This window comes from Colletotrichum siamense (genome assembly GCF_013390195.1).
Source record: "Colletotrichum siamense strain Cg363 chromosome Unknown KSG_Cg363_contig05, whole genome shotgun sequence".
Taxonomy (NCBI): domain Eukaryota; kingdom Fungi; phylum Ascomycota; class Sordariomycetes; order Glomerellales; family Glomerellaceae; genus Colletotrichum; species Colletotrichum siamense.
In genome coordinates this window covers 844,550-855,836 of record NW_023501018.1, presented here as the reverse complement: position 1 = coordinate 855,836, position 11,287 = coordinate 844,550, and the positions used below count along the sequence as shown (strand labels likewise).

Here is an 11,287-nt window from a genome sequence, read left to right as displayed (position 1 = left end):
ACCTGATCAACAGTCGCGGGACTGATTGCTCGCACCCAACGACTGCAAACCTCGATAACTAACGGAGACAAACTGCAAAAGAAGATGGATAGATTGAAGTCGCTGTGGCCGCCCACACACGCGTACAAAGAAGTTCGCACCAGCCAATCCGATGACGATGAGCGACAGTCCGAAGGCTCGGAGGAGAATTTGCGCGAACAAATCGCAACCTTGGAAAGCAACGTCTGGTGCCTGCGCGTGAGCTTGCTAATTACAGTCGTGGCTCTTATGCTAGTAACTGTATTTGCTGTCTTTGATCGCGTTACGTCCGTCAGAGATGCCCATAAATGCGGGCACATCGGTAGCGACCACAGCGGCTTCGTCCCGCCGGGTAAGTGTGCAGAGTTGCGAAACGAGGAGGGCACCTTGTTAACAGTGCCACAGAGATCGGCGAACCAGGAAGATGGACAATTTTCGACAAGTCTTCTCCGTACTACATCGAAGAAGACACATTTTACGACCTGAATAAGACGAAAATGGTCGTCAAGAAGCTGAAGAGTTTGCATAACTGTAAGCCTTTTCGTGGTTGCTTCAGGGTTAAACGCTGCTAACAGTTCGAGCAGCTTCAAATGTGTTGGTCAACGACAATTGGGCGGATTGGCACAAGCCTGACGGCACCGTTGCAAAACTGCCGGCGTATTATTCAACGGTATCATACCGACAGACATACATCATCCGCTCTTTTCATCAAATGCACTGCCTCGTAAGTTTGCAAGATATCAGATGGCCATTTTCGACGTTTACTGACTGAATTGACAACAGATTTCCATTACCGAAGAATACGGCCACCGGGTTCACAACGTCTCGTCACAATGGGCTCCTCAACACGTCGCCCACTGCCTGAACACTATCCGCGAAGCAATCATGTGCCTTGCGGATGCGTCTCCGATGACCTATGTCAATGGTTTCGCGGTGGGCCATGTCACGGATGACCAGAAGTTTATGTGCAGAGACTGGTCTGCTTTGAGGAAGTGGGCAAACGACCCTGTTAGAGGTGTGCGGTACAAGAACCTGGCACCTGAAGGGGCGAAGCATGACAACTACACTGAGATCATTCCGTTCCCGAAGTTGTCCCCGGATGAAGAGATTGGACTGGCCTGAGAATTCCTCAAACCTTGGATAACTGAGCTTACAATTTTCCGTTGCATGTAGCGAAGCAATCGTTAGACTTATCGTAGGAAAGGTACATGGCATATTTGCGACTTCACAAAACCTTACTGAAGAAGGTCCATAGTTACTGTTAGTTGAGAGAGTTCTCATCCTACTGTGAACAACACCGCAGAGGATAGACTTTACACATTGTTCCCCCTCGAGTCTGTAGTAGCGAGATGTGCATTATTGCCATTGGATAGTAAAAGATATGGATAGTGGGCATGCATTGAAACAAACTAGAACTGGCTTTTGATGCAAAATCGTGACCTATTCAATGCACGCTCCGGTGAATGGAAGACGTTTCCGGCCAAACCGATATCAACTTCATCCAATCAAACAATCCACCTCATGAGGCTCGTTGTACACCCTCGTAATGTTCGGCAGGTCAATCTCCCAAGATTGAGGAATGCCATTGTACAAGATACAATGCTCGACGTGCTTGGGGTCTCTGCACAGCGAGTCCAACACTCTCGGCTTGAAGTGCGAAGCATACGTGATCCTGTCCCACACGTAGCTGCAGTGCATGTGGTGAACCGTCCCGTCCGTGAAAATCTCCCCATGCTCCCCCTTGGCCGCCACATCAAAGGGCACCTCGTTGATTCGCTCCCGCTCGTACCAGAAGGTCGTGTTCCGCCACTTCATGTAGCCCAAGTACCGCTCGTGCATCTCCTCGTTGAAGCATTTCGGATGCATCCACGTCGAGAGGACAAAGTCGTAGACGCAGCCTCGGGCTTTCGACTCTTTCCAATCCGGCGAGCATTTTCCGAGAGAGATGGGCTCGGGAGGCCGTGAGGGGGTCATGTCGTGGGTTGCGCGACCGAGGTAGAAGATGGCAAAGGCGGCTGGGACTAGAGCTGCTTTGCCGATAACGGACCATATGCGGCTACGGTGGGCTTTGCGCTTGGTGATCACCTCGGAGGTGTATTCGACTGAGTCTGTCTCGTCATGATAGCTGCTACGCCCTGCAGTCGTTTCTTCGCTTTCTCGCTGCTCGTTCAGGAGAGTGTGTTTCTCCATATCGAAGTCTTTAGTTGCTCTTTAGCGCCTGTGAGATCGTAAGGTAAGGCTAAAAACGCTGGAGACATTTAAACATGACAATACTCACTTCACTGAAATCTTGCGTCTAGTTCCTCTTGGTGAAAGCCTAACGCTGGGATGAGCAGGGGTTGACGATGAGTTGGGAGGGCGGTGGGTACTCTCAACTTGTGCCGGACTGAGCCAGCAACTGTGTGCAGCCAGATTAAAGTTTGAACAGCATTTCGGACCGCGGATGCCACCCTCGTCCAAGGACTCGGAGCTGTAGAAGACAGACCAATGAGGAAGCTGACAGAGATTGGACTTTGCTGTGGTCTGGGATCAGTTGCAGGAGACACCCTCGTTCAGAGTTCGCGCAACGTGCTGGCGACCAAACAGTTCCCCGCCCGAATGTCACTAACAATATTGTGAAGCCTTACCGGAGCTACCTTCGAACTCACACTTCGATCGTCATTTTGGTTCTTACTGGTGGCGTCCTTCTTCTCAGCTCTCACACTGCATTTGGATCACGAGGACAGCCACAGCACTTCAGCCGCCGCAATGCCTGCCGCCAATCCAGTCCTAATCCAAGACTTCCCGCGCTCTCGCAGCGAGCCGCCACCGATTTTCCTCATTCACGATGCGAGCGGCCTGTTGACAAGCTATTTCAAGGTCGGCACCCTGGGCCGAAAGGTCTACGGTATCTGGGATCCCAAGTTCGATGCCGATGGTATCGGTGGATGGCAAAGCGTTCGGGACATCGCTGAAGCGTATGTCCGCCTAATCAAGCGGGTAATGCTGAGAGGCGAGATCGTACTCGGTGGTATGTAGATCTCAGTAACGTGCCGAGCTTTTTTCTGACCCAAATCCTCCTCAGGCTGGTCTTTTGGAGGCGTTCTCTCCGTGCAGATCGCCCACATGTTGGCTACTTCAGGTCGCGGCCTTCGCGTATCACGAATCATCCTCATCGACTCAGTCTACCCAAGATGCCCACGACCCGAAGCACAAAAAGAGCCCGCGAAACTCCATCACGCGCCAGCTCTGCCTGGTGTCAATGAAGAGACTCGTGACAAGTTGATGACGGCGCTAATGAGAGCGACATGCCTCTCCGATCAGTGGGACCCTCCACAGTGGTCGATGCCGAGGACGGGAGTCCTTGGAACGGCGCGGTCGTACGGCGTTGACCCAACGCCACCGCACGCGATCTTGATCAGAGCGAAGGATATGGTGCCGATGGCTGATCCTGGCGAGAAGTGCCCGCTCGATCGAACCAGGTTTTTGCCACAGCTCGGCTGGGAAGATATGCAGGAGGGCTTCGTGGAACAGGTCATTGAGACGGCCGGAAATCACTACAGCATCTTCGATCAGGAATATGTAAGTTACACAAATTTCCTCACTGGCGAATCAGTTTATTGAACATTTCGCTCGCAGATCGATGGTATCACGGCACACATCAGGAAAAGTTTAGACATGGCGTTAGACTAGATCGCAGAAACCGGGTATGACGCTGAACATGCTCCCACAGGCCTCTGCAAGAAAGTTGTTTCAGGTACCAATAGACGTTGATGACAATTCAGTATTCTCCGTGAATCTTTGATGCAAGCTCCTGCGGAAAGTGTTCATGCTCATCAAATACCAATGTGGACACTGTCTACATAACGCTAAATCTGATGCATCTACGTCTTAACCCGCAATGCTGTGGAATGGGGCAAAATGATGCAGGTCTAGTTATCGCTTTACGGCAAAATCTGCTCGTACCGGTCCTTCTCGTCGTCCGGTGCCACGTTCTTCCACTGCACCGCCCGGACTGGATCGTGAGCCCACTCCCTCAGCGCGAAGAAATCACGGCAATGAGACTTCTGATCATCCGTTGTATGTCCAACTCCCATTCCATGCACGTATGATATCGGTGTTGCGTCAGCCAGGCAGGTCACGGCTGACCGGACCGTGTTCAGGCAGTGGATAACATGCCCAGGCTCCCACTTAGACGTCTTGTTGAGAACTCGGTAGCCAATGTCTTCGAAGATGATAGACTGAAATGCAGTCAGTATTCATGTATACACGCTTTCTCTGTACTTAGACTTACAACGCAGTGCATTTGATGGAAGGCTCTGATGCTGTACAACTCGGACCCTTTTCTGGTAACATACGCGGGCAGCGGTTGCCTTTCGTCGTTGAAATCCATGTAAGTCGTGTATTTGCCGTTGATCCGCACATTCGAAGCTGCCAGCAGAATAACTAGTCAGTAACAACAGTCTCGCAAATCGAGCAGCTGAGCCTGGCGTACCGTTATGTAGCATCTTGAAATCTCTGGCTGCAGCTTGCACTTTCTCAATGCTGTCGAATACATCGGGCGGGAAAAAGTGCGGATCGGTGTCATCGTCGTACTTCATCCATTTTACAGGTTGTCCGATCTCTGTTTCGTTCACTAATTAGCAGTAGGCACATGCCTGAATTTTGGAGAATTCATACCTGGGGGAACGAATCCACTAGGATCAACACCAAGTGGAACACCGCGTTGTTTTGGCCATATCAGCTGAAGCCCTAGAAACACCACCAAGCCGAAAAGCATCGCGATGATCACGCCCTCGACCCATACAATCTTCTGAACTCGGCGTAGCCGTTGATCCCAAAGCATCCGGTCGTGATTCCATTCATCGGGAAAAGTGGGCGAGTGTCCATGGCCGTCCCGGCCTTCCAGCTCCATACCGTCGAGACTGTCAAGCTCATCGTCGGCATCTGCCTCGTCGAGAGCGCTGTACTTCATCCGCTCCATGTCTTTGGCAAACTTCACGCTCTTGCTCTTATCCATGGTGACTAATCAATCGTCTGGTCAACAATGCGTTCAACCTATAAAGTGATGATAATGGCTGCGCGAGCCCAGATGACAGGTCCTGCACCACCACAACCACCGAGACTTCGACTGACACCTGCAAGCGATTGCGGTCGTAACCCTCAGCAGCGGACCGAAGGGGCAAGGTTTATGCTGTTGTTTCAATCGCAGCCAGGTACCCACAGCGGACCGAAGACACCCATGGCGACCGCTTTAGGAGCTACGAGTCAGTCTACCGCCAGACAGCTAGCTCCCCCTCCCTGGAACCAAAGGGTTCAGCTTGTTCAGCGCTGCAGATGATCACGTTTACTGGCATTTCACCAATCTTCCACTGGTGATAGCAGCATTGTATATCGCCACGGAAGAAACTCATCCTACGAGCACAAACGTCCCCTCAGCAGGATTCAGGAACAGCAACCCATCGGCAATGGATGCAAAGAAAGATGAAGTGACATGGAGGTCACTCCCAAGAAAAGATCAACTGGCGATTCTGTGCTTTTTACGGTTTGCCGAGCCGGTTGTTAGCATCTCGTTGCTTGTACGTGACGTCCCGGCGGCACAGTGATGGGGCCTGTGAACCGATCATGCTGACTTGAGCGTGACAGACCTATCTTTTCTACCAGCTTCAATCATTAGACCCTAATCTGGACTCGGGCGCAGTCGTCCGGCAAGTTGCGTACATGCAAACGAGCTTCATGCTCTCCCAATGCTTCTCGTCGATGTTCCTCGGAAGACTGGCAGATTCCCACCGAGGAGGACGAAAGCCGGTGCTCCTTTTGGGAGTGGCTGGATCACTGATTGGCTGCGTTTCATTTGGCTTCATCACTAATTTCAAGCAAGCGCTGGCTCTACGCATCCTCGAAGGCCTCGTCAACGGCAATGTCGCAACCATTAGAACCATGGTCTCGGAGGTTGTAGCTGAAAAGAGGTGCGTATTCTTCATCGATGGTCCTCCAGAGAGACGCCCCAAGAAGAAAATACTAAGAAGAAAACCAGATATCAGCCGCATGCCTTCTTGCTGCTTCCAATCTCGTTCAACGTCGCGGCGATGTTCAGTCCCCTGATGGCCGGACAGTTAGCGGACCTCGCAGGAAAATACCCTGAAAAGTTCGGGAACAACGCTTTCCTGAAGGCCTGGCCTTACGCACCACCGGCACTGCTGAGCGGTTTTTTCCTTCTGATTGCGTTCGGCGCCGTCTTCTTTTTCCTAGAAGAGGTAGGTGACCTTCGACTCCTTTCCATTCAGAACCATGCATACTAGGTATCTAACTCTACTGTAGACTCTCGAGCCGCTCAAAGATCGCTACGACCCGGGCATAGCTTTCACGAGAAAGGTTAGCGCAATGATATTTGGAAGAAAGGTTCCATCAGCGAGCAGAGTCGCCCAGGAGGAGGCTTCGCACGAGGAAATGTCCCGCATGATCACCGACGATGCGGAGGCAGCAGAGGAGAGGGACTCTGAAGAGCACCCTGAATCGCTAAAGCCCGCCAAACCCCAGCGGATTCTTCCACTGAAACGGATGTTCACCAGGAACATGTGTCTGACGCTCGTGTCATACGCAATCCAGGAGTACCACATCACGACTTACAACACTCTGTGGACGAGCTTTCTTAGCGACCCGGTTGACACAAAGAATCAAGCTCGATTGCCGTTCTTCTTCTCGGGCGGGGCTGGAATGAAGCCAGACCGCATCATGTGGTCTCTATTCATCGTGGGAGTGATGGGACTTCCGACGCAACTATTCATCTACCCGCGCATCAACCGCCGCTTGGGGACACTGAAAATGTGGCGGACCTTCATGATGGGCATGCCTGTGCTTTACTTCATCATTCCGTACATCGCAGCCGCGCCGTCTACTAAGGCTCCACCGGCAGGTAAAGAAGGCTTTTGGGTCTGGTTCCTCATTGTCTTGGCCCAAGTTCTCATGGTCGGAACTTCGACATTTGTTGTTCCCGCACAGCTGGTGTTGACAAACCTGTAAGTTCCATACCTCCGAAATGATTAGTGTCTCAACGGATGCTAACCACCGTCAGGTCCTCGCCCCATCCATCCGCTCTAGCACGAACACACAGCAGCGCCTTTCTTCTCACGGGCTTGGTGAGGTCAGCGACGTCATCAATTGCTGGCGTTGTATACAGTTACGGATCCTCGCACAACATTACAGGCCTCGTTTGGTGGATAGCCAGTGCAGTAGCTGCAGTGGGATGCCTGAATAGCAGGATTGTTAAGGAAGGAAACGGCCATGAAATCTGGCTTACGGGTGATACTGAGTAGCTCTTTCCACCATGCAAACCGTTTCAATGAGATAGAAGGCTAGACCAGACTTTGACAAACGAGCGAATAGAAGTGGAGAAATCAACGGGTGCTATGCACGAAGGGCAAATGGTGATTTTCCACTCTTGCGCTGACGTGGCTGTTACATTGCACTCACTCAAAGATGCGCATCGCGTCGGATACAACGAAGTAAAGGAGTGACAGTTTCTACAATAGATCGAAACGAAAGACTATCCTTTTGACGTACAGTGCAGTTCACCTTATTTTGCTCCAAATAAGACAGGAGATGTTCAATCTGAACTCCGCCAGATGTCAGGCCTTTAGTCCATGTCTTCCTCAGTCATGAAGCCACGTTTCTCGATGTCATCGGTAACGAAGCTTCGCTTGTCCTCGGTGACGAAAGATCGCTTGTCCTCGGTAACAAAGCCTCTCTTCTCGGGCTCCGTAACGAAGCTACGCTTGTCTTCGGTGACGAAGCCCCTCTTCTCGGGTTCAGTAACAAAACCCCTCTTCTCAGTAATGAAGGACCTCTTCTCCGGTTCAGTGACGAAGCCACGCTCCGTGATGAACGATCTCTTTTCCGGCTCAGTCACAAACCCCCGCTTCTCCTCCGTCACGAATCCTCTCTTCTCAGGCTCTGTAACAAAAGACCGCTTCTCTTCAGTCACAAAAGCCCTCTTCTCCGGCTCAGTGACAAAGGAGCGCTTGTCCTCCGTCACAAACCCTCGTTTCTCAGGCTCGGTGACGAAAGAGCGCTTGTCCTCGGTGACAAAGCCTCTCTTCTCGGGCTCCGTAACAAAGCTGCGTTTGTCTTCGGTCACGAAGCCCCTCTTGTCGGTGACGAAATTGCGCTTCTCTGGCTCGGTCACGAAGCTTCTCTTCTCAGTAACAAAACCTCTCTTGTGTGGTTCGGTGATGAATGAACGTTTCTCAGGCTCGGTAACAAAGCTTCGCTTGTCCTCGGTTACGAACCCTCGCTTCTCGGGCTCCGTCACAAAGCTCCTCTTATCCTCGGTGACAAAAGATCGAGGATCTGACTCAATTATCAGTACTGCGCTGCCTTGGATGCATGAAGTCCCGGGGAAAGGCGTGGACATACCAAGGTCATCGGTCACAAAACCACGCTTTTCGTCTCGCTGGATCGCTGGAGCAGCAAAGGAGGCAGCCACCAAGCTGGCGATGGAGATGATGGTTGAGACTCTCATATTGTGCACTGAAGAGATTGCTGTGTTTTAATTTGTTATGTTGTTGAGTATTCTGATACGATTGCTCTACGCAACAGGCCCTCAGAGAATGGTTCGGCCACATGTGTTCATATATCCTGTCGGCATCTGATACCTCGTTCACCGTATTTGCCGAACTACAAGTCTGCTACGTCAATAGACATAGAATAGGTTAGTGATTCCGCCGTAATGGATTGGTCACCTTCACTGGAGCTTACCGATATTTTACTAAGGTTCCACCCGCATAGTAGAGTCGGTGTATTTCGAAGTTCCCATAGCATCGTAACTTCAACAAGCATGATACACACTTGTCGTACAAACGAGGCCTTTTGCTTGGTTCCGTTCAACATGGTACAGAACTATCGAACGAACGTAGATTATCTAGAGGCCGGGGAGGCTGCCTACATCCGCATACTGAAACCTAATTTTGGCGTGTGGGATGACGGAAGTCAAATTCGGGGCAGGTGGGATGCTTTACAGCTTGAATTAAACTCCCGCGGAAGGCATATTTCCAAACACATCAAGGTTGGTTCGTGTACAACACGAATGGTGAGTGGACAATACAATTTCGGTTTCGGCACGGTGGACGTGAAGCTGAGGCTCATAATCATGTGTCTACTTGTCTCGGTAAACCATTGGTTTCTTCGTAATGGTAGCTGATGACTACTCACCACCCCATACTCCATCATGGCACAATTGACTCGGGTCTCGGGCATCATACGACCTAACGACTTATGCCTATTTAGGAAATTGTTGTGAACCTGCAACTTAATAATAGTGCACACCCTACCTAGTACATACACCTGGTACTGAGATCGCGCCCTAACTTCCTGATGAAGAAACTATTCTCATACAATGATTCCACATGCTGCATAACTACCAGCCCCTGTGATCGAACTCCTTGTTGGACCCATGGAGATGCGAATGCTCATGGACATCAGCAAGCTTCCCGCCTTGATCAGACCCTTTCTTGGCCCCCGGCCTGAGGTCAAACTGGTGAACCGATATATCGCTTGGTGGCCTGCAAGAAGTGAATCGCGGCCAACAAGGGATGCTGACGTGTTCCTTCGGTCTCGCATAGTCTTGCATCAGTGCGTGATCAAGGCACTGGTGGTAGTCGATGGTTCCAGACACAAGCCCGTGGACAATTTTCACCTCCTTTTTCCAGATGAATGCGCAAGAGTAGAGATGGAACTCCCACGTCGTCCAAGCCTGTGCGCTCGTTCCCGCTTCCACGTCAGTCCATGACTGCTGCGTGGTCGCATTGCGATCCGTGAAGAAGGTCCATGGTTTCGCGGAGCGAAACTCCGCATCCAAGGCGGCATCGAAACAGTTGGGGGGTTGCCATGTAGCCGTGTAGGATTCAAACCTGCATCCTCGAGATTTTGCCGTGGAGCTGTCTCTGCCACAGGGCCATTTGTCTGCCATGAGACCGGTCACAAGGCCCAGACCCTTTGTATGCCCAAGGGTGACGTCCTCGATTTGGGCTGATGGATCAGTTACCTGAATGAGGCTGATGAGAACAAAGGTTGCGGACCCTATGAGAAAGAGAAGTATCTTGACACACAGCGGGAGGGCGGTGCTCCGAGGCATCATCGGGCTGGGGATATCGTTACGGTTTGCCATGCTCTGGTGCAGTGAATAGAATGAAAGGACAGAAGCAATAGTAGCGTAGATAGATTCAGCAGCGAGGAGGATAACGAAAGCAATGTGCAAGTTAATGTAATCCTTGTAGAATGAAACTAAGCGCCAGCCTTCCCCTCGACTAAAACACCTGCAGCAAACCTCCCTACCGCACGACGCACTCGGAGCTCAACGCTCTCGCATCTACACTTGTAATAGACATAGCCTCGGGGTGGGATCCCGACTCTCAAACTCTAGTGTATTGTAGTCTATTGCTAACTATGATGTCAGCCATATGAGCAGCATATAATCCGTCATGGAAATCTTTGAAGCCGTTGCGGGGTTGCACTGCAGCCAGAGCTACAACATGCAACAAGGATCATGGGACTCGGGATATAAGCGGTTATGAGACAAGCTTTCTTGCTTTAGCTTCCCGCCGCGGGAGCTAATTCGAGTATAAGCCCCCGGCGCTCAGACTACAAGGTTATGGTGATCAATCAACTTAGGAAGTATCGAGAGCGAGCCCGCGCGGGGACGGTGTGTATATCGGATTTTCTCTCCGAATGAGCGATCCATGTTCAACTGTCTAGACTTAGAGAGCATGCTATCACACTCATCGAATCCAAGGGCAACTGCTGCACCTCGTCGCTTGCTTGATTCATCCCCATCACAACTAGAGCAATGTCTCACAAATCTCACCACACAGACGAAGGGTCGGAAGAGCGACTTCTATCCTCGAGGGGTAGCAGCCACGATGACGAGATACTTGAGGAATTGGCAGCACAACAAGCAGTTGAACGCAATGCGCGACATCGGCCATGGAGAAAGATCTGCGAAGGTGTATTCTACGTTTCCGCAGGAGTTCTCGCAGGGTTTCTTGTTGATCTGATGATGTCTCATTGGCATTTCCCAACAGACAACTCTGTCTCCGTACCCGAATGGACAGTCATCGACGGTGGCCAACGGTTCCGCGCCTGGGCACCATCCGCTCAATGCGGAGACACTCCGGAGAAAGCCATAGCTGCAGGCTGCATTTACGACGACGTTCTCCTGCATTGGATGCCACAATCCTGTTCGTCCCCTGTGCTCATAGATGAGTTCGAACATGTGTGGCCGTGGGAATTCTTT

General features: G+C 51.3%; 7 protein-coding genes across 7 annotated transcripts; 3 read left to right on the top strand and 4 right to left on the bottom strand.

The window, feature by feature from the left end:
• Positions 1–84: 84 nt before the first annotated feature.
• On the top strand, positions 85–1,140 carry cctR-1 (Cyclochlorotine biosynthesis protein R; the record flags this gene model as incomplete). Its single annotated transcript, XM_036639738.1, has 4 exons — positions 85–370; positions 424–549; positions 603–742; positions 802–1,140. The coding sequence occupies 4 exons, from the start codon at positions 85–87 to the stop codon at positions 1,138–1,140; spliced, it is 891 nt and encodes a 296-aa protein (XP_036494569.1).
• A 375-nt stretch (positions 1,141–1,515) lies between these two features.
• On the bottom strand, positions 1,516–2,208 carry CGCS363_v007888 (uncharacterized protein; the record flags this gene model as incomplete). The annotated part of the gene is made up of 1 exon (XM_036639737.1): positions 1,516–2,208. One exon carries the CDS (start codon positions 2,206–2,208, stop codon positions 1,516–1,518), a length of 693 nt encoding a protein of 230 aa, XP_036494570.1.
• Positions 2,209–2,766: 558 nt separating this feature from the next.
• Positions 2,767–3,690, top strand: AMT4-1 (Thioesterase AMT4; the record flags this gene model as incomplete). The annotated part of the gene is made up of 3 exons (XM_036639736.1): positions 2,767–3,028; positions 3,083–3,579; positions 3,637–3,690. The coding sequence occupies 3 exons, from the start codon at positions 2,767–2,769 to the stop codon at positions 3,688–3,690; spliced, it is 813 nt and encodes a 270-aa protein (XP_036494576.1).
• Positions 3,691–3,941: 251 nt separating this feature from the next.
• Positions 3,942–5,017, bottom strand: CGCS363_v007886 (uncharacterized protein; the record flags this gene model as incomplete). The annotated part of the gene is made up of 4 exons (XM_036639735.1): positions 3,942–4,238; positions 4,292–4,428; positions 4,493–4,621; positions 4,678–5,017. 4 exons carry the CDS (start codon positions 5,015–5,017, stop codon positions 3,942–3,944), a joined length of 903 nt encoding a protein of 300 aa, XP_036494577.1.
• A 448-nt stretch (positions 5,018–5,465) lies between these two features.
• CGCS363_v007885 (uncharacterized protein) lies at positions 5,466–7,020 on the top strand (the record flags this gene model as incomplete). Its single annotated transcript, XM_036639734.1, has 4 exons — positions 5,466–5,576; positions 5,644–5,966; positions 6,035–6,254; positions 6,319–7,020. The coding sequence occupies 4 exons, from the start codon at positions 5,466–5,468 to the stop codon at positions 7,018–7,020; spliced, it is 1,356 nt and encodes a 451-aa protein (XP_036494578.1).
• Positions 7,021–7,633: 613 nt separating this feature from the next.
• On the bottom strand, positions 7,634–8,518 carry ent1-1 (Epsin-1; the record flags this gene model as incomplete). Its single annotated transcript, XM_036639733.1, has 2 exons — positions 7,634–8,346; positions 8,413–8,518. 2 exons carry the CDS (start codon positions 8,516–8,518, stop codon positions 7,634–7,636), a joined length of 819 nt encoding a protein of 272 aa, XP_036494579.1.
• Positions 8,519–9,412: 894 nt separating this feature from the next.
• Positions 9,413–10,162, bottom strand: CGCS363_v007883 (uncharacterized protein; the record flags this gene model as incomplete). The annotated part of the gene is made up of 1 exon (XM_036639732.1): positions 9,413–10,162. The coding sequence occupies one exon, from the start codon at positions 10,160–10,162 to the stop codon at positions 9,413–9,415; it is 750 nt and encodes a 249-aa protein (XP_036494572.1).
• Between the last annotated feature and the right edge of the window lie 1,125 nt (positions 10,163–11,287).